The 20,055-nt window shown below is 42.9% G+C and overlaps 1 protein-coding gene across 1 annotated transcript in view; it reads left to right on the top strand.

The window, feature by feature from the left end:
- The window catches only part of LOC138633699 (collagen alpha-1(II) chain), a 42,111-nt gene that overhangs the window by 18,424 nt on the left and 3,632 nt on the right, over window positions 1–20,055 (top strand). Inside the window, exons 8-61 of the mRNA XM_069720082.1 lie at window positions 483–602; window positions 3,233–3,271; window positions 3,350–3,403; window positions 3,498–3,551; window positions 3,722–3,829; window positions 3,922–3,975; window positions 5,090–5,143; window positions 5,452–5,496; window positions 6,426–6,479; window positions 6,571–6,615; window positions 6,696–6,749; window positions 6,842–6,886; window positions 7,426–7,479; window positions 7,769–7,813; window positions 7,907–7,960; window positions 8,112–8,156; window positions 8,886–8,939; window positions 9,258–9,365; window positions 9,792–9,845; window positions 10,102–10,155; window positions 10,248–10,292; window positions 10,389–10,442; window positions 10,556–10,600; window positions 10,970–11,023; window positions 11,108–11,161; window positions 11,317–11,370; window positions 11,532–11,585; window positions 11,671–11,724; window positions 11,860–11,904; window positions 11,997–12,041; window positions 12,262–12,369; window positions 12,475–12,528; window positions 12,654–12,707; window positions 13,348–13,401; window positions 13,776–13,883; window positions 14,100–14,261; window positions 14,345–14,398; window positions 14,660–14,713; window positions 15,004–15,057; window positions 15,138–15,191; window positions 15,363–15,470; window positions 15,744–15,797; window positions 16,950–17,003; window positions 17,113–17,166; window positions 18,129–18,182; window positions 18,263–18,316; window positions 18,418–18,471; window positions 18,580–18,633; window positions 19,116–19,169; window positions 19,263–19,316; window positions 19,396–19,449; window positions 19,539–19,556; window positions 19,635–19,688; window positions 19,794–19,856. Coding sequence (XP_069576183.1) covers window positions 483–602; window positions 3,233–3,271; window positions 3,350–3,403; window positions 3,498–3,551; window positions 3,722–3,829; window positions 3,922–3,975; window positions 5,090–5,143; window positions 5,452–5,496; window positions 6,426–6,479; window positions 6,571–6,615; window positions 6,696–6,749; window positions 6,842–6,886; window positions 7,426–7,479; window positions 7,769–7,813; window positions 7,907–7,960; window positions 8,112–8,156; window positions 8,886–8,939; window positions 9,258–9,365; window positions 9,792–9,845; window positions 10,102–10,155; window positions 10,248–10,292; window positions 10,389–10,442; window positions 10,556–10,600; window positions 10,970–11,023; window positions 11,108–11,161; window positions 11,317–11,370; window positions 11,532–11,585; window positions 11,671–11,724; window positions 11,860–11,904; window positions 11,997–12,041; window positions 12,262–12,369; window positions 12,475–12,528; window positions 12,654–12,707; window positions 13,348–13,401; window positions 13,776–13,883; window positions 14,100–14,261; window positions 14,345–14,398; window positions 14,660–14,713; window positions 15,004–15,057; window positions 15,138–15,191; window positions 15,363–15,470; window positions 15,744–15,797; window positions 16,950–17,003; window positions 17,113–17,166; window positions 18,129–18,182; window positions 18,263–18,316; window positions 18,418–18,471; window positions 18,580–18,633; window positions 19,116–19,169; window positions 19,263–19,316; window positions 19,396–19,449; window positions 19,539–19,556; window positions 19,635–19,688; window positions 19,794–19,856 — 3,237 coding nt within the window. The remainder of the gene's footprint in view (window positions 1–482; window positions 603–3,232; window positions 3,272–3,349; window positions 3,404–3,497; window positions 3,552–3,721; window positions 3,830–3,921; window positions 3,976–5,089; window positions 5,144–5,451; window positions 5,497–6,425; window positions 6,480–6,570; window positions 6,616–6,695; window positions 6,750–6,841; window positions 6,887–7,425; window positions 7,480–7,768; window positions 7,814–7,906; window positions 7,961–8,111; window positions 8,157–8,885; window positions 8,940–9,257; window positions 9,366–9,791; window positions 9,846–10,101; window positions 10,156–10,247; window positions 10,293–10,388; window positions 10,443–10,555; window positions 10,601–10,969; window positions 11,024–11,107; window positions 11,162–11,316; window positions 11,371–11,531; window positions 11,586–11,670; window positions 11,725–11,859; window positions 11,905–11,996; window positions 12,042–12,261; window positions 12,370–12,474; window positions 12,529–12,653; window positions 12,708–13,347; window positions 13,402–13,775; window positions 13,884–14,099; window positions 14,262–14,344; window positions 14,399–14,659; window positions 14,714–15,003; window positions 15,058–15,137; window positions 15,192–15,362; window positions 15,471–15,743; window positions 15,798–16,949; window positions 17,004–17,112; window positions 17,167–18,128; window positions 18,183–18,262; window positions 18,317–18,417; window positions 18,472–18,579; window positions 18,634–19,115; window positions 19,170–19,262; window positions 19,317–19,395; window positions 19,450–19,538; window positions 19,557–19,634; window positions 19,689–19,793; window positions 19,857–20,055) is intronic.

The following is a 20,055-nucleotide window of genomic DNA, read 5'->3' as shown; positions in this document are numbered from 1 at the left end:
GGTTTCCAATCAGATCGGTCAGATCCACTACTGGCTCCTCCCCCAGCTCGTCCAAATATGGTCACTTCCTGCTCCAAACCGCTCCGAACTATCAAGATGGTGACGGACAGAATCTGAACTGGAGGATTCATAACGTTCACAAACCAACGATGACATCACTGATGGTTGATGACATCACTGATGGATGCTGCTTGGGTTTAACTCGGTTTCAGAGGACAAAATGTCAACACACCTGTGAAGCAAAACACCCTCCAAGCAGCTGATGCACGTCCATAGTTACCATGGTTACCAGTCGCTCATACAGTTTGCTGAGGGTTGTTCTTTTCTGACATTTCCTCTGATTAGCAGGTGAATTTAATCGTAGTTCGGGTTTTGTCTGAAGTCAGAAGTAGTTAGACAAAGTAAAGTTGCTTTAAAAGCTAGATATCTTTTTATCATCTGTGTTTTACTTCCTCTCAATTATTGACTATTTTATTTTGAAGGGTTCTCAAGGTGTTCGAGGCCCAGATGGCAGCAGAGGAGATCCAGGACCTGCCGGACCTCCAGGACTTCCTACTCTCCACCTATGGAGGAACTCTGAGGAGGACTGGACCAACTTCAGGGTGAGTTTAGATCCAAACACCCACGCTGCTCCGAGTCCCCGAGGACGTCGGACCACGCCGTGGACGAGTTCTTGTTCTTTTTCTGTTGATTTGTCCCCTTGAGGTTGTCTCAGACCGGCGTCCCCGATGTCCTCACCACACTTTTGTCTATTCCTGGCTGCTTAATGTCACCCTCTCTTAATACCACAATGTTCCCAGCCAGGTTTCATGATTGAAAACACTTGTTAGAAACTATAAGAACTTCGAAACCGGTCCAGTTCAGTGAACATCTATAAACCTGCAGGGTGAAGCCAACAACGCTGAGGCAGCAGGTTGGACGGGCCAACGTTTAAATATTACATCAACTCCTGAGCGTCACTTTTATATTCAATTATCTTTTCCAAGCTCCTTTTAACCTTTTTTTTTCTTTGTTTTTGTTGTTGTTGTTGTACCATATCCTAACATACGTCATCTGAAAACCTTCAATGTTATAGAAATAATCACTGAGACACTTATAGAGCACTAATGCAGCCCTGAGATCCTCATCCAGGACGATAACCAGCTTTATACACCAGGACCCCCGAAAGACTCAAATTATGGCCGGTTGGGTCTCACAAACGACCTCAAAGACTCTGAAGGTGCTACCGACCCCTGAAAGAGGGTCAAAAATTGGACCTCCCTTCCAGTGTGTTAGAACTGAAGAAGCTTTTCAAATAAGAGGTAGAACGTCTTCAAGAAACTCAAAGAAAGTCTCGTTGTCTTTGGATAACGTGAAGAAAAACTCATTCATCAATCCTTTCTCATCCGGACGGACTAGACACCTTTTACGCTCGTCACTCCGTCTTTCCTCGACTGGTTTCTGTCATTAAACATCTTGTTTTACCACCGAAGTCCGTCAACTTTGACTTCTTCACTCCAAATCTACGATTCCCATCACTGATAACTCAGATTCATAGAGAAACAACAATGAACGAATCATAAACACGCTACAGGTTAAATAGTTTAAAAGTTTTTTTCACTGAAAAAAATGAAATAAAAATCCTTTTGAAGGATGATTTGGATTTATTATAACTGATTTTAGAGTTGTGATTATTGTTCCTATCGAGTCGTATCAACACTGAATTCGATAAGTGTTGAACTGTAGGAACATGATGACATCATCAAACGTCTTAAAAACGACGAGCAGTCAAACCAACACTTCCTCCAGGGAAAACTGCTCCATTCCTCATGTTGTTTATGTCAAAACATGGAAATGTGAGAATAAAACGAGTCATAAAGTTTGTTATTTTCCTGTGACGACTGCGACACACACGATGTTCTGATCCGACTGAGGAGAACCGGGCTTCTATTCCGGGTCCGGGCTGAGTAATCCTCTCCCAGCGTGTCCTACAGTGTGTCTTGGACGGCCTCGCAGCGCTCTGTAACGAGAGCTGAAGTCTCTGCCAGGCATCGTAACTGGAGCCCGTCCAGACCTCATGCCTGGGTCGGGCCCTGCGTTCTGCTCTCCGGGCTCTCCGGGTCGAGCTGGCTGTGAAAGGCTTCAGTGTTGCCGCTCGTCTCAGAGCACACTGGAGGCTCTGACTGCTCCACCTCCGTCCGCAGAGACGCGGTGAGACCCGGGGGAGGTCCTGGCCGAGCCTCACCTCGACAGGGTTGGCTAGAGTCCACCGGACCCCGCCCTCCGCCCCCCACGTCCCGCCACCCCCCAGCACCACCCACCCTCTGCTGCAGAACCACCGCCAACATAAATAGGACCTGGAGGAGCAGGAGCCGGGTGGTGCAATAAACCAGAAGGACTGCTGAGTGCCGGAGCAGACCGGCACTTCTCCTACTGCCATAATCACTTAGCAGCCGTCGGCGAGAGACGCGCCGCACGCAGCGCTCGGCACTCGACGCTTCCTGTCGGCGCTCGACGCTTTAATGCACACTCGCGTTCTTTTCTTGGCTTCGTTTGGACTCTCGAGTGTTTACGAGACATAAAAGCGTGAGAACCGAGTTCAGACAGCAGCGTGATCGATCTCAGATGTCCCGGCGGGTCCAGTTGTACTGATGTGTGGCCGATGTGGGAACTTAAAAGTTGCAGCAGTTCGTGTTGTCGGCTCAAATCAAATAAAGCTGGACCAGAACATAGATCTTCCCTCATGGAGACAGTAGCTGCACCCTGATTGGTTATTTCAAAAGTGTTTTCCCGACCACCACCATGAGCTGGACAATTTCAGTTTTGTGTAACGTCCGTTATGAATCCTCCAGTTCAGATTCCGTCCGTCACCATCTTTGCTAGTTCGGAGCAGGAAGTGTCCATATTTGGACAAGCTGGGGGAGGAGCCAGCAGGTGGATCTGACCGATCTGATTGGAAACCTGACGATACTACGACCCGCCCACCGATAGCTGTAACCTGACTGCACCACAGGCCTGTCAATCAAACAGAAACGCCCCCAAAAAGGGCAACGTGTTAATTGTAGCTATAAAAAACAACCCAAGATACACTCTCCCCCTCTAAACTGCATGGAAACTAAGGCTTTGAACTGTAAAGTACCTGAGTTGAACCACTAGGGCCTGCTAGACTTATACTCCAGTTATTTTTACCCCCTCACCTTCAACAGATCTCGACCTCGCCGATATAATAACTTTACTTCTGTTGTGTTTCCAGAGGTCGTCCGTCTACCAGATGCTCCGAGCCGGCTGGCCGGTGAGTCGCTCATCTTTCAGACCCAATCACAGTGTTTTTTCAGACTCCGTCACTGATTGAAATTCCTCTTCTCTTCAGGTGATGCCTGGTCCGCCTGGACTAACGGGGGAAATGGGCAAACCTGGTCCTGCTGTGAGTTTAAAGAGAAGGACGACGTCGATTGTTTCAGCTTTTTTTGCTCGTCATCTTTTTGATCTCGCTTTATCTTGTCGAATATTTTATGAAGGGTATTCCTGGAGATCCCGGGAGCAGAGGAAGACCCGGACACAGAGGAGAAATGGTAGATATTGACGCTGAAATGCCTTTTATGTAACATCAGCAGCTGCTTTAAACCTGCGTGTGTGTGTGTGTGTGTGTGTGTGTGTGTGTGTGTGTGTGTGTGTGTGTGTGTGTGTGTGTGTGTGTGTGTGTGTGTGTGTGTGTGTGTGTGTGTGTGTGTGTGTGTGTCAGGGTCACCACGGGCCAAAGGGCGTCGCCGGCAGGTCGGGCAGGTTGGGCCGCAACGGCAGTCAGGGAGCGGACGGTCGTCGAGGACCGCCGGGACTTCCCGGGCTCAGGGTGAGGACCGCCGGTAGCCTCAGGTCGGAGGATTCATGACGATGATTAGTCCGAATCATCCGGTAACATCTGCGGTCGTCTCTTCCCATCAGGGTCCCAGAGGGTTCAAAGGGGAGGCGGCTTCGGCGGGGGAGAAAGGAGACGAGGTGAGTCGACATGTTCGAATCATCTCAACAATACAATCTGTATAAAAACTCTGGATTTGTCACGTTGGATGCAGAAACAACAACACATGCTCCATCTTGTCCTCCTCAGTAAACCAAAATTATTCATGCTAATTAAAACTTTTCTTTTGCATGAACTTTTAAGTCTAGAGATATTTTTGTGTCTTTATTATGCAGCAAAAAAAACAGTTTTGAGAGCAAATTTCTAGTGCTGCAATCAAAGAATCAAGTTTTGAAAGTTAAAATATACGAACTGAGAATACAATTATTTTCACTGCAAACAAATGAGCTCTTAAAGTTTTGTTAGTTTTGGTCACAGATGAACATTTTTACCCGTTGAACTACATTTAAAAAGGCAATTCAACCCAGAACATGCAGGTTCGCAGCTTCTATCTTCTGACTGAAAGGTTGTTTCTGCCTCAAAATGACATTTATTTCTCCTTTGCTTTGCACACTTACACGTTATGACTGTTTGATCCTTATAAAAGCACCGACTGTCTCTCACATAAACTGTACAATAAACCTTTAACAGGTTGGAAGGTTTTGGCAAACAGTCACTTTTTAGCACAACAACAAGAAGAAAAAAAAAAAGACGTTTAAATGCTTGTTTCTGAGTGATCGATAGTAAACACAGAAATCAGCTGCCATTATTTAATATAACTTGATTTTAACTGCACATTTTAGCCCATTCTCTTTATAAGCAGGGATATGATGATATGATGATATGCATCAAACTGAGCCATGTTAGTGTTGTAAAAAGACACAGTTTCCTAATGCCACACACACTGTATTCCATAATAAAAGACAGATTTCTAGTAATATGCAGCATTATAACTGCAACTCGGAACTCCCAGTGACTCAGCTGCCTCGTGTTCGCTCATTAAACGATAAATAGTCGTGTCCTGAAATCCTCCACTCTCTGACTAAACACCTGAGTGGAGCCTCCGTTCACACTGTGGTTACACGAGTCAGTTGGTAGCCAACATTCACATCGAGGTGCAGCAGCTCCCGACCGCTGCCCGGCGAGGATGAGCTGAATAAGGGCAAAGAAAAGAGGTTTCCATAAAGAGCTCTAAGTTCCTGTCCTGACTTGCAGGGTTTCGCCGGAGAACCTGGACCCGGCGGGGACGGAGGGAGATCTGGGGAGAAGGTCGGTGTAAAGAATAAAGATGAATATTAGCTGCTTCTCCTCTGATCCTGGGTGAGAGTCGTAGGAGAGGTTTGACTACATCTCCCTCTAGTGGCTGGAGAACACTACTGAACATCAACTAGTGCTGGTCATATATTACTCTGTAGAAATACAATCAAGTGGAATGAGGTTGCATCTATATACCTGGTTACACTGCTATGATGTCGTGCATTATAGAAAATAAATAACAAAATGATATCATAACTCTTCCAGCAGGTATTTTATAACATGACTGGTTTGATTTCTGTGTTATTTGTGTTCCCCTGCAGGGATCTAAAGGAGAACCAGGAGAAGACGGACCTGCCGGCCCTCCTGTGAGACTCACATCTTATCAAGACTAATTCATTTTAGTCCTGAACATCAGTTTCATCGTCGTTAAGAGTCAACAGGAAGTGTAGTGAAGAAATATTACACAAGATTTAACGTCAATAATTGGCACAAGTAAAGTTTTTTTTATTGGTGCGGCCTCCATTTCCATGGTGATACATGGGGTAAGACTAAAAACTGGAAAACAATCAGTAGACTCTTATGTAATGTACGCAATGTTTACTACTCCAGGAAGTAGTCACGCCCCTTAGCAACCACCTAGCAACAGAGGATTTCTAGTCTCCAACTGAATAAATACAGAACATAGAAACACTAAACTGCTCAGCTAGCTCAGTCTGGTTGGAACAAAGATATCTGATGAACTAAGATATCTGATGAACTAAGATATCAGATTTTTAAGATAGTAGCGCCGTGTCACCCGCTCACCGGCTAACTAACTGTTAGCCAGTTAGTATGATCTAAACCCAACCAGCTAGCAGTTCTGCAGAGAGCACTGTAAAATCAAAAAGTCTAACTTCTATTGAAAAAAAAAAAAAAATTATCTAACGAAATATTCTGCTTTAACACAAAGTTATTGAAGTTTAGCCTTTCAAAAACGAGATGGCCGTTGACCAATCAGATTTCTTGGTTGGAACTACTTGTTTCATAATGTTTGATATAAAATGTGCAGCTTTGATAACTTAATTCTGTCTGTGTTTGATTGTGTCGTATTATAAAAGAAATACAGAACTGTATCATCTGCATAACGACATACGTTTAAATACGCTACACAGGATGTGATGCTGTTAGACTTGATTTCGTATAAAGTCTTCTATGGTTCTGGAGGATCTTTATCGACAGGCAGTCTTCATGATTTCCAGATGATGTGATGATTTATCTTGATGTTAAAAATTGAACTGCAGTTTGTGCTCATCAGGGACCTTCAGGTCATAAAGGCCTCCAGGGTCTTCCTGGACCTCCCGGACCACAGGTAGGACATGTACCAAATTATATTACTCTGATTACATCTTTGTTAGTTTCTCTGAAATGTCTCGCTGTGTTGATTCTTCCTTTTTCATCAGGGAGACTCTGGAGACGACGGGATGAAGGGTCCTCCGGGCCCGGCGGTGAGCATCACTCTGTTCCTTTGAAAGTTCTTCTTGCTGCTGATGAGATGATTTTTTATGAAAGAGTTTGAATCTTTCAGGGGGCACCGGGGTCCACCGGCAGCATCGGACCACCTGGACTGAACGGGTCTGAGGTGAACTCGTGTTCCTCCAAATCATTTTACTTTTGAGGGTTTTAAAGTAAAATACAAACAGTATTTTTTTACAATGTGTTTGTTGTGTTCAGGGGGATCAAGGTCCAACCGGTGCACGAGGTCGGAGAGGTCCTCCAGTATGTCAACCTGTTAACTTCTTACACCTAATGTACAGTACACTGTAAAAAAAAACTGTGGATCTGAAACAAGTAAAATAATCTCATATTTATTGTTTTTAGTAGAAATAGATCCTCCAGTGCTTTTTAACTTATTTAAATTTCCATGATAATCATCTTTGTCTTTATTTCAGTTACTTTTAACCAGATACAAGCGATACCTGTTAAACATTCACTTTAAGGCTGCTGAAGACTCATTTTAATCAGCTTGTCTGGGCGAGAACTTCTCATTTCAAGCAACTAACTGCAAAATTGTTCTGTGCTCATTCAAATTTTAAATCTTAGATCAGGAAATATGAGATTAATGATTTTGGTTTCAAAATTATGTACGTGTTTCTATCTTTAAATTCATGGTATATTACGTTATGTTGTGAATGCTGTAGCAGCTCGCCCAGTTAATTTAAAGGTCAGTAGTTTGATTCCTCTCGTCTCTGATAGGATGATTTCGATGGAGAATCCAAGCATCGTGTAATAATTGAATATTACTGCGTGTCTAACAGGGAGTGTCGGGACTCGCAGGAGAGACGGGCTCACCTGGACCTCGAGGTACTCAGGTCAGTTTAATGCGAGAGAAGCGTTTAAACCTTCATTTGACAGTTCAGAGGACGTTCAGTGGTTTCAGAAAATATTCTTCGTTTTCATGCTTTATTCTAAATGAGTTAATCTGAACTCAGGAACTCTTAACAACAAAGTAATCACGCCGATTATTGTCTAACGTTATGATTTAAGGCCACAATTGTCTTTAATTTTTGACAGAATAAAGCACTTTGTCTGTGACATCCTTCACGTTATCATAAAGTCTTTATGTCCTCTGCATTATTTGTTGTTTCTTTTTATTTTCAGGGTCATCCAGGCGACGACGGCCCTCCAGGTCCAAAAGGGGAAGTTGTGAGTTTTGATCATATCATCTCTGTAGTTGTGTTTGTTTATTGAAGGTTGAACTGATGCTGATGATTCTGATGTCTGTGTTCTCTCTGACAGGGTGAAACTGGACCTGTGGGGACCAGAGGACTGCTGGGTATCGAAGGGCCCGTGGTAAATATAAATAAGCTTTACAGATGCAGAATTAACACATCTGTCAAAGTAAAATGTTCCTTTTCACTGTGCTGCCAGATGTTCTCTGTCTGTGTTCAAAACTCCATGACATCATCACCAAGTCTTCTCTCTGCTCTGTTTCCTCCTTCAGGGGACGTCAGGAGCTCTCGGACCGAAAGGATTTCCAGGCAGCACTGTAGGTTTTTGGTTAACCAGTAAATATCAGCATTAACATGATGGATGGAGGTCTGTCACAGAAACATACAGCGTGCGTTAACACACTATTAATTTAAAATGGATTCACCAAGGGGCTAAAACATTATGACCCCCTGTTGTTCCTTTGAGCGGTGCCAAAATCTGGCACTAAGACCTTCGCAGGACCGTTAAGTCGTGAAAGTTTCTGGTTGAAGCTGAGACAACTCCCTGGTTTGTCCATCAGTCAGTAACACAGGCTGAATGTAAAAGTGTTCGTAGTTTCTGGGTCTGAAAAATGAGGCCGATTCAGAAGTGTCTTCAGCTGCAATACCAGCGAGTGCCACTAGAGGTCGGCTCCAAAAAGCCTCCGGCTCCATAGACTCCCATTCAACTTCTCTCATCAAATCCAAAGTGAATAAAATGTGTCCATCAGTTATCTCGGTGTTGTTAGCTAAAGTCACTCCTTCTTATTAGTTTTCTGGAGGTCCATCTGAAAATAATCCCTCATTCATTAGAAAAGAAGATTCAAGAACACCTGTTTTTGGGGGCGTGTCTGTTTGATTGACAGGCCTGTGGTGCAGTCAGGTTACAGCTATCGGTGGGCGGGACGTAGTATCATAAGGTTTCCAGTCAGATCGGTCAGATCCACTGCTGGCTCCTCCCCCAGCTCGTCCAAATATGGTCACTTCCTGCACCAAACAGCTCGTTTATCTTTCATGTGTGTGTTCAGGGCCTCAGAGGACCGAACGGCGACCGAGGAGAGTTTGGACCCAAAGGAGACAAAGTAAGAGACGAGACCTCATCTGTGATTAAACGCAACATTTTAAACTGAATCCAAATGTCTTGAGATAAACTGAATTGGATCTTTATTTTAAAAAGAGGCACGAGCTTCTGAAAATGTATTATCGCCACTTTTTTTTCCTTCAAGAATTCGACTGTCTCTGGAGAGAAAATATATCCGAGTAATTTCACCTGACTGTAAATTAACATTTAAAACCTTTAAACCTTTAAAAACATAATATTTCTCGGTAAAATTACTGTAATCGAAGCAGATGTTAATCGTGACTTTGTGACAAAATAACTTTCCTTGTTGTTCCCTCAGGGACCACCAGGGGCTGCTGGGATCCGGGGTCGTCAGGGAGGGAGGGGTGAACGCGGCACCTCAGGTCTTGTAGGGGTCAGAGGTCAACCAGGTCTTCCAGGGAAAGAGGTACAGATGATGACTGAAGTGGCTCTGCTGTTTGTTTTGTTACAGGAAGTTAATTTTGACTAGTTTTGTCAGGCTAATATGAAGTCATTCATTTAAAGGTCAAAGGTCAAAAGAAACTCAGTTTGAAAAGTCCGCAGATGTCGATCTGAGCTGCAGCTCTGAATTACTGATGACATTAATTTAATTTCTTCAGTTTTAAAGGAGCAGTATGGAAAATGTAGTGACATCTAGTGGTGAAGTTTCAGATTGTTTCTCAATTGTCTTCCCTACAAATTTAAAATCAACAAAACTCTCTTACACAAACACACATTTTTGTTTGTTGCTATAAAACAGAAACTTAATTATAGTTTAACTTTATGAATCGACACATTATATGTTCGGTTTAAGAGCTTTTTATCTTAACGAGTTTTTTTTCCCCCTCTGCAGGGTGAAGATGGGGAGGCCGGTGTCCAGGGAGGCGCTGGGAAACAGGGGTCAAAGGTCAGACTTTTTTACTGGTAGCGGGTTAAGTGAAGGCTAAAATTACTATTAGTACTAATTTAAATGCAACAATGATAAGAACAGTTGTGTAGCAGCTGGTGTAAAAATAAATGTATGTTATGAACATTAGCAGAAAATGTCTTAAAACATTGGTAAAAATTAAGGGAAAAACCTGAAAGCATCTAAAAAAAAAATGCACTTCATGGTCTACAGAGCCAACATGGAGGTGAATGTCTGTTTTTATTTCCTATTTAAGGGCAGCAGAGGCATCCCAGGACCAAATGGGAAGCCAGGCGTTAAAGGACCGAAGGTAACTCCTACCTGCACAGCAGAAATAAATCAACATCAGATGTTTGCTGTGTAGTTTTTATAGTTTTAGAAACTGTCTCCGTCCTTTCTCAGGGTCGAACGGGACTCGCCGGTCTGTACGGTGCACCTGGCTCGCCGGTAAGAACTCACAACAACAAGCTAATAAAACAGCTAATAAGTGAGATTATCTGTAAATATGAAGCCGTGCTTGTATGTGTGTGTTTGCTGTCGCAGGGTTTTAGAGGCCGTGTTGGGATTGAGGGAGCAGAAGGAAAGCCTGGTACACAGGTTCCCATTTTATAACTTTTCATCTCATAATGATTCTGTTTTTCAAGACATCTCAACGTTTTTTTTTTTTAACTCGGTTAAAATTCATCTGAGCTGTCGTGTTTTCTCTGCAGGGAGTTCTTGGTTCTGTCGGATCTCCCGGTCTTAAAGGAGACAAAGTGAGTCGTTGCTCTTTTTTTGTTGATGTGTTAGAGCCAAAAGTGTTCGTAGCTTCAGGTCTGTAAAATGGTTCCGATCCAGAAGTGTCTTCAGCTGCAATACCAGCGAGCGCCACTAGAGGTCGGCTCCAAAAAGCCTCCGGCTCCATAGACTCCCATTCAACTTCTCTCATCAAATCCAAAGTGAATAAAATGTGTCCATCAGTTATCTCGGTGTTGTTAGCTAAAGTCACTCCTTCTTCTTAGTTTTCTGGAGGTCCATCTGAAAATAATCCCTCATTCATTAGAAAAGAAAATTCAAGAAGACCTGTTTTTGGTATCTGCTGCTGTACATTATCGTTTTTAAATCATCTCTGTGGTCTCGTGAAGGGATCTCCAGGTGCAGCAGGTGATCGGGGTCAGGCGGGTCCTTCAGGATCTCTGGTAGGAGCTCACCTCTCTGTTCTAAATACCAGATCAATCAGCTCGTTTTAAGTTGATAATAATGGACTCGTGTGACTCCTGCAGGGTCCTGCAGGGCAGCCTGGTCCGGACGGGACTCCCGGAGCAGCCGGAGAGATGGTGAGATTCACCGATCAGTAAATATGACATATGAGGAACGGAGACTTCTCATACTGGCTTCTTCTGATTTGAGAGTTTATTCAAAGACCACATAAGTGCAGGTTGAAGTGAAGTTGGTTTCTTTATGACTGATTTATTTGAATGTGTCTCTTCAGGGCTTCACAGGGAAACCAGGGCTGATCGGGCCGCAGGGTCCGGTGGGCATGTATGTAAGTGACTGAAACTAATACTGAGATATGCAGCGTAATGGAAAGCTCATACTGTGTGTCATCAAATGGAAGGATTTATTATTATTATTATTATTAAAATAAAGACCCAGAACCACATTAAGTAAGTTGTGTAAAGTTACATCTGAATACTTGTCCCTCAGGGTTACCCCGGAGCGGTGGGCCTCATCGGGAGGCCCGGACACATGGGCCAGAGGGTGAGTTATCCGGATCAGAACCGGGACTTCTGTCAGGTGTGATGCAAGTTTCCAGTTTCTTACGCAATAATTCACTGTTGCTCAGGGAGACACTGGAGTCAGAGGACCTGCTGGCGTCTCAGGAAAGACGGGACCTCCGGTGAGTGTCGTGATGCTCTCCACCGACATGCAGCCGCATGTTGAACACCGTCCGCCCATCAACACTCTGTTGCGGTGGGCAGAAACACCTTCATGTTGGATGTAGTTGGTTTTAAAAACGGTGTCTTCTTCTCAGGGTGTGCAGGGGCCTCCTGGAGAGAGAGGACCTCGGGGAGCTCAGGTGAGAAACTCTAAAAAAAACACACAAATATCAATCAAAATAATGTGAAGGGACATATTTTATTTTATTTTATTTTATTTTTCCCCCTTCAGGGCCGTCAGGGTGAGCTGGGGCCGAAAGGCGTTCGGGGACCGCTGGTGAGTAGATGACTTCATTTCACTTCTCCATCATCTTTTTTCTGACATCTGCATGTTTCCAGATGTTGTCAAGAGTTACAAGAAAATTTAAAAAAAAATAACTTGGAAAAAAAAGAAAATTGAGGGAAAGTTTTGAGCACCAAAAAGAAATGCACTGAAGAGAAATATATGCAGTAGATTAGTGCTTTTTTAGATTTGATTTATCATCGCGTGGTTTCAGGGCCCTCCAGGTCAGCCGGGTCCGGTAGGAGCCGTGGGGGGTCCCGGTCCTGCAGGGAACCAGGGGCCTCCGGGGCCTCCGGGGTCCACTGGACCGAGAGGGTTTCCAGTGAGTGGGTACTTTTCACCTTCCTCTTCTCCACATATCTGTAAAACGGTGTCTGAAGTACGCGTCCGCTTCATGTTGTGATGCCAGTTTGTTTCTGTTCTTCAGGGGAGTCCGGGCGCCGTCGGACCGATGGGTCAGACCGGCGAGAAAGGCCTGCAGGTACCTCAAACACTCGCATTAAACACACCAACCGGAGCTTCAGCTGTAAAAAAATACTGTTCTAGGTGAAAGTCTGGAAAGAATGAATCACTTTTAATAACATTTATTTATTTGCTTGTTTGTAGGGAGGAACGGGTCCTTCTGGTGATGTTGGTCCTGCAGGTCTGGACGGGCAGCAGGTCGGTTCCTTTTACATTAAACATGTCAGGAGGTTTATTTACTTTTTCACTTCCAAAATCAAAAACTTTTTTTTTTTTTTACTTTTGTAAACAACTTTTGCAAAAGTTCATGTTTATCGTAAGGTTTTCTGCCTGTGTTGTGTTTATTGCTGCCTTCAAGTGGAATCAGGGAGCCCGTCATGTGCACAGTTTGCTTTGGTGGTCAAGAGGAAACTGTCGCTAGGCAACAGCAATGTGGAGGGCGTCTAGAAGTCACAGAGGCTAAGAGTTTAGCATGCTAGCAGGCGGGTAACATAATGCAGGAAATGTAAAAGGTATAATGACAGAAGTATTTCCTCAAATGTATTCCTAGATTTCACAGAAAAGCTCTCGTTGGACTAACATGACGATATATTAGCTTACCATCCAACAATAAAATAACTTTCATCTCCTCCACCGTTTCTAAAAAAAACCCGTCAACAAACACGTCACAACTCTGAAGTCATTAATACCACAAAAGGGCGACATTTATATGGAGTCCTCTCGTGAACGCAAAAAGTACGACCCTGCCTGAAGGCAGCATCGTCCTTCTATATAATGGAACCTTTCTATAAACTCCATTATATAAAATCAATAAGAAATATTGTGCTTCTCATGACAGGGACCTCCGGGACCAGCTGGTGAAGAAGGAACATCGGGAACAAAAGGTGACCAGGTCTGTGAGAGGAATGTTATTAAATATTATTTAATTATGTGATAACAATAGTTTATTGAAGAAAACAAGAGTCTCACTTGTGTAGCTTGTGTTTATGGCCAGAGAATATAGATCATCTATATTTTTAGAAAAATTAATTTAAGTATTTCCAAACTACAAATCTTTCAACTGAGAAAACGGCTTTGCATGTAACCTAATAAATAAACATGTTTTTAAACAGTCAGAGACGTAAACAATCAACAAATATCTCTCAAACTGTCGCTGGTCGCCACCGCCAGCATCATTGGTGTCTGTTGCCACAGCAACAACATCCCACAGTGACATCAGGTGGGAAGTTAAAACCAAATCTCAAATGCTGTCCTCTCCTGAAACAGGGAGCTCTGGGTCTCCGGGGACAACCGGGACCCAAAGGACTGAACGGAGAGCCAGGACCTCGCGGCTCCCAGGGACTGAAGGGTGAGCCTGGGCCGAGGGGCAAAGAGGTCAGACCTGTTGTTATTCTACAAAAAACATTTTTATTCAGGGGCTGCAACGATTGATTATTAGAGCTATTAAATGAAAAATTATTAAAATGATTAATATCGCTCTCAAAATAGTTGCTGATTAATATTCGGTCAGTTATTGATTATTTAATGAATTGTTGTGTGTTGTTGTAAACGTTCTGCTGGTTCGTCCTCTCATTCGGTTCCTTTGCGCAGGGAGACGACGGAGAACCGGGACCTCCTGGAGATCCGGGTGTTAAAGGAGCGAAGGGAGATGCAGGGAACCGCGGTCCTTTGGGATCCGAGGGGCCTCCAGGAGCTCCAGGCACACGAGCACCGAGAGGGGCCAAAGGACAGAAGGGTTATGCAGGTTTAATGGTAAACGGGCTTCAACGGGTTTTTTTGTGCCTCTATTATCATCTGTTTTAGTAGAATACATGTTTATGCATTTTTATTTTCAGGGTCAAGGAGGCCTGATGGGGAAAGTTGGACCGCCGGGTTTACGAGGCCTCAAGGTGAGTTCCCTCCTGTCCTGCAGAACTTTAAAAGGTTGATTACGCTTAAATATGTCGAGTTGGAAAAACTGAAAAAACCCTCATAGAGACGCACCAAAGAAGACTCGACAAATATGTGAATTAAGGGTCTGAAATACTTTTATAAAAAAGGAGATTCATGATGGGTTAGTGAGTGTAAATGTCATCAGTTACAGATCATATCTACGACACAGTAAAGTGGGTTCAAACTGACCTCTGTGAATGTGTGGATGTTATTTTCAGGGTCTTCCAGGTACTTCGGGGCTTCTAGGACCTGACGGGCCTCCGGGCCAGAAGGTAGACGGTCCTTCACTATATCCTGCTATCAAAGACCAACGTGGTGTTTTTAAAGGATGTCTTTGGATGGCACAAGTACATTTAGAGAACTTCACTTTATATTTCTGCTCAGGAGTGTAAACATACGGAATATACTGGATATATTTTTAATTTAACGATTGGAGGAACGATCACAGCGACACTTGAAAACTCCTTCATTTATCACAGGATGGACAAAATCCGATTTCAATGAAAAGAGTTTTTAATTCCACAACTCTGAACTTTCCTCTTCTTCTTCTTCTTGGACGCAGGGAGATAAAGGTTCTGATGGTTCGGTCGGGGAGTCAGGAGCTCCTGGTGCTCAGGTAGAGATCAGTGCTGCTAATAGTCACAGTTATAATGTTATAATGTAAAAGTAACTGTCAATCACACTGTCTGACTGCAGGGGGGGGCAGGACGTCCAGGAGGGAAGGGAGACGTGGGGAAGAGGGGACCAGTGGTGAGTGACTCCAGGATGTCTCAACATCACTTCTTTTTTTTTTTTTTTTTTTTTTCCATATATATTCTTCATAATCAGAACCAATGAGAACAACTTAATTGACTCTTTGCTTTATAAATAAAAGATTTTGAACTCAACTCAAGACAACTGTAGATATATTTCTATCTTCAGAGGTCAGCAGGGGTCACAGGACGACGAGGAGATCCCGGTCCAAAGGGCTTGTCTGGACCTGTGGGGTTGAGAGGAGAGCCGGGACAGAAAGGAGAGCCAGGAGAGGCGGTGAGGATCAAAACATGGATTTAAAACGGGCTTAAAGACGAACCAGAGACTGTAGCTGTGGTTAGAAATAAAAATAATATAAAAAACTGATTTCTCACTTGTTTATGTTTTAATTCAGTCTTTCGTGATTATTGATGTTGTTTGTGAGGCTCTAAACTCAGATGACTTTCTATCGTTATGTGATAAACAATAAAGTTTCTCTCTTTCTAATCTTTAATATTGTAACTTAAATGTTTATTAAAGGCCTTAAATGGTTCCCCTTTGGGTTTGCAGGGTCCTGATGCTGAGCCGGGGAAACCGGGACCTCCAGGATTACAGGGACCTGAGGTAAGACCAGGCCTGTCAATCAAACAGACACGCCCCCAAAAACAGGTCTTCTTGAATCTTCTTTTCTAATGAATGAGGGATTATTTTCAGATGGACCTCCAGAAAACTAATAAGAAGGAGTGACTTTAGCTAACAACACCGAGATAACTGATGGACACATTTTATTCACTTTGGATTTGATGAGAGAAGTTGAATGGGAGTCTATGGAGCCGGAGGCTTTTTGGAGCCGACCTCTAGTGGCACTCGCTGGTATTGCAGCTGAAGACACTTCTGCATCGGAACCATTTTACAGACCTGAAGCTACGAACTCTTTTATAAACAGTCTGTAGAAATAACAAACCTTAATGTTTATTATGATCAGTTAAGTGCAGCATGTAAGCTTCCTAACTTTTGCTAATTAGCGCTCAACACTAAGTAAAGTCGGCTTACTTAACAACTTAACAGGGACTTAGAGCTGCAAAGTGTTTCCTGTTGTCACCTGTAGAGGGTGCTACATAGAAATGATCAGTCAGTAGGTGACTCCACAGAGCCTGAGTCTCCCCTGTGATGCCTTCACTGTAACATAAAGGGTTAAATTTGGATCATTCATAAGGCTGCACACAATCAAGCCATTGCTTCCATTCATGAACTCTTCACCTCGTCCTCTTCAGTAAGTTCCTCTGAAAGCTCCGAGCTCGGTCTCCGTATCACACTTCATCCGTGTCGGTGTTTTTAATGATCCTCTGAAAACCCGACTGCAGACAGGCCTTCTATTGACGAACATTAGAAATGTTATTTGAAATGCTAATTCCTGGAGGTTTCTGATGAATATGAAACTCACGAGAACCAACACATAAAAAAAACAACCAAAAACGGCAATCAAACGTCAATTAATGGAGGAAATAAAGGAAATTCAGTGTTTACTGAGAGTGTGAATTAAACGGGAAGAAAAACACTTTTCTTGGAAAGCAGCTTTATTAATCCTCCACCTTCACACAGCAACTGTCAAATCACAGAAAGTCTCAAATTTCTAAATTATAATGACAAAAAAACCCGTAATATTTTACAGTTTATGCCGTTGAATGTAAAAAAAAAAATCCATAAAACAACATCAGTGTTGTGTAGAATACAAACATTGAGTTTTACACATCCTGTTGTGTTCCTGGTCTGCAGGGTGTGGAGGGAGAGATCGGACTCCCGGGTCCCGTTGGACCTCCTGGACCTCAGGTCGGTCACTCAGCGGGGGGTCTCCGTCACCGCAGAGGACGTCACACTCATTTACATTCATTGCTGTATTCTGAATTCTTCACCTGATTCATCTGTGTGTTGCCTTCAGGGACCAAAAGGCCAACCTGGTCTGGAGGGACGCAAAGGACGGAAAGGTCAAAAGGTCAGTTTCAAAACCTCCGTATGTGTTTAGTAACTTCAAACAATGTTAATGTGTTTTTTTTGGAGGCTGAACGATGTATTTGCTGAAGAAAGGAATCTCAGTGGCTGAAAGAGACGTTTCACTTTGACCTGGAAAGGATGAGTTACTTTACAAAGAACATAATGGATAAGCTTTGGAAAATTTTGAATATCTCTTACAATTTGTACCCCCCTTTCCTTTTACATTTTTTTTATTTATTAATGAATGAATGAATTCTATTTTATTTTCTAATTATCATTTAATTTGATTATTTTTGCAAAATTTCATTTTATCACCGTTTTCATTGCAGATGTTCAAACTGCGTTTTATTGTTGTTGTTTATGTTGTTCCTCTTATTATAAAAGTTACTAAAGAGATGTTTTAAAAAACCAAAGAAGCTCTGCATGCACTGTAAGATGCATATTTACAGAGTTGTTTTTTTTTAACATCGTGCACTTCAGTATCTCAAATCAAAAACATCTTCTGTCTTCTGTACAAAAAAAATCCTCTACGATGCTGCTTCGTCAAACAACAACAAAAGTTTATTAGGTAGAAAATAAATGATGTAATATTTAGTTTGTAAAGGCGATCAGGCTTCTCAAGTGTTTGATAAAATAACTCTTCTCTAACAATTATCATAATATTGATTTAAAAACACATTCTCAGAAAGATTTCGTGAAACTTGAAATTGCATATTGAAAAATAAATGAAGTTAAGAATTTGAAATCAAATCAAATAAAAAATTATTAAAAGTTGACTTAAATTACAAAATGAGATGAGTATTTTTCTTTTGTAATGCAGTTTTTTACCAAACAAATTTTCATTTAATAATGTCTTATAATAAAATAAAAAAATTGCATATTGGGACATATTAGTAATCCTCAAACAATTTAAATGTGTTCATAAATCTGCCCCTTAATTAATCTGATTGGACTGAATTTCAGGGCGATGATGGGAAAAGTGGACATCCAGGGAAGGACGGACGGACGGGGAAGCGGGTAGGACAACACCTGATAATATGACGCAAATGTTAACTTCATATTCACATTTCAAACTCTACTGTCGTTCCTTTTTAAAGGGGAAAAGAGGGAAAGCAGGAAACAGAGGCACCAGAGGAAGGCAAGGAGAGAAGGTGAGCAGTGACTGAATTTATGTTTTTGCTCCCGTCTTTTAAAATGACTTCAGTTCAGAGGCTGTTTTCCACTGAATGAATATTTTTCTGTGTCCCTGCAGGGCCGGACGGGAGATCTGGGTCCGTTCGGTTCTCCGGGGAGACACGGCACTTATGTAAGCGGTTCATCAGACATCCTGACACTTTTTTGTCGTACTGTATCTTTGTCGTCTTTAGTATAAACTAAATTATTAACATCGACCTCTCGCCCTCTGTCCCAAAAGGGTGACGCTGGCTCACACGGACTAAAAGGTGAACTGGGCCGACCGGGCTTTAAGGTAGGACTTCACACGTCATTCATTTATTTATTCTATCTCGACGACTGCTCACATTTATCAACAGAGAACTTCAGCACTGAGACTTTAAGTTTAAACATCAGAGGGTTGTTTAAGAGCCAAATCAGTTTGTTTAGTTTAAAGACGTGTTTTTTGTGTTCATTTATCCTTAAAAATAAGAATTCTTGCCAAATACAACACTGCGACTTTTAATTTGAAATGAAACAGGAAGTGTGACTTTGACAGCGCAGATGGTAGCTGATAGTAACGAGGCTTCAAGTTGATGTCTTGACTCAGTTAATACATCCTCAACCACTTAAAACCTTGTTGACAGATGTTTATTTATATGTCAGAGTCATGAACTACAGCTTTAGCGCCAGCCGGCTGCTGTGTGCAACCATGTGGATAAATCACTGCATCATCCGCGTACAGCCGGACGTCCTACAGACAGAGTGAAAGTGTGTTCTGTGTTTCCGACCCTGCAGGGAGAACCGGGGGATTCGGGACCGCCTGGTCCACCTGGTGGAGACGGGTTTAAGGTGAGTTTTACGTATCAGTACGACATTCAGTAGAAGCTTTTCCTAATCGATAGAGTGCCGAGTTGTTTACGGTTCATCGTCTTGTGGTTTCAGGGAGAGCGAGGCTCCGCCGGAGAGCCGGGAAGAGTCGGTCAAAAGGGAGAGCAGGTGAAGTGACACCGTGAAGTCCTTCTGTTCCCCTTAACTGTGCACTAATACTCATGATGTAGTCTGGACTGTTTCCCAGGGCGATATCGGCCCAGCAGGGAGGCGAGGACCTCTAGGTCTGCCCGGGCTTCCTGTAAGTCACCTGCACCGACAACAATAATAACTTCTGATGACGGAAAGAATCAACGGCACTTTTAACGTCTGCTTTTTTGGTGTTTTCAGGGTTTGTTTGGACAGAAGGTGAGTAAATCCTGACTGAGGCCGTTTTTCTGTGAAATCTGATGATGTTTCTAATTAGATGCCATTTATGGTCATCAGGGACTGAAAGGTTTTACTGGACCTCTAGGACCTGTCGGACAGAGAGGTTTAACTGTGAGTATATACACAGCAGAGTGCAGTGGACACTGAACCCATGCAGGTTAGTTGTGTAAGAGATTTTTCTATTAACTGTAACATCGGTCACATTTTGTCTGTCAGGGTCCTCCTGGACCACCGGGACCCCCCGGAGGCTCCCTGAACCTCACAGTGACTCAGCTGAAGGTAAATACCACTTCTAACATGACGGCCACCATGTTTACCCTGCTCGTCTTTTGAGTGACAGCTGTGCACGTCCTCAGAAATTTACATTATGGGTCACAACGTGATCACAGACTTTATATTAAAAAAAAGTTTGTAAGTACGACAAACCACCAAACTACAACTACAATAAGTAAAAGCTGCATATTCGCTCTGCTGCATC

This window comes from Brachyistius frenatus, unplaced genomic scaffold (genome assembly GCF_029030835.1).
Source record: "Brachyistius frenatus isolate BFR_SWC_R1_liver_20210118 unplaced genomic scaffold, ASM2903083v1 Contig_231, whole genome shotgun sequence".
NCBI lineage: Eukaryota > Metazoa > Chordata > Actinopteri > Embiotocidae > Brachyistius > Brachyistius frenatus.
This window is presented reverse-complemented; position numbering and strand designations above follow the sequence as displayed.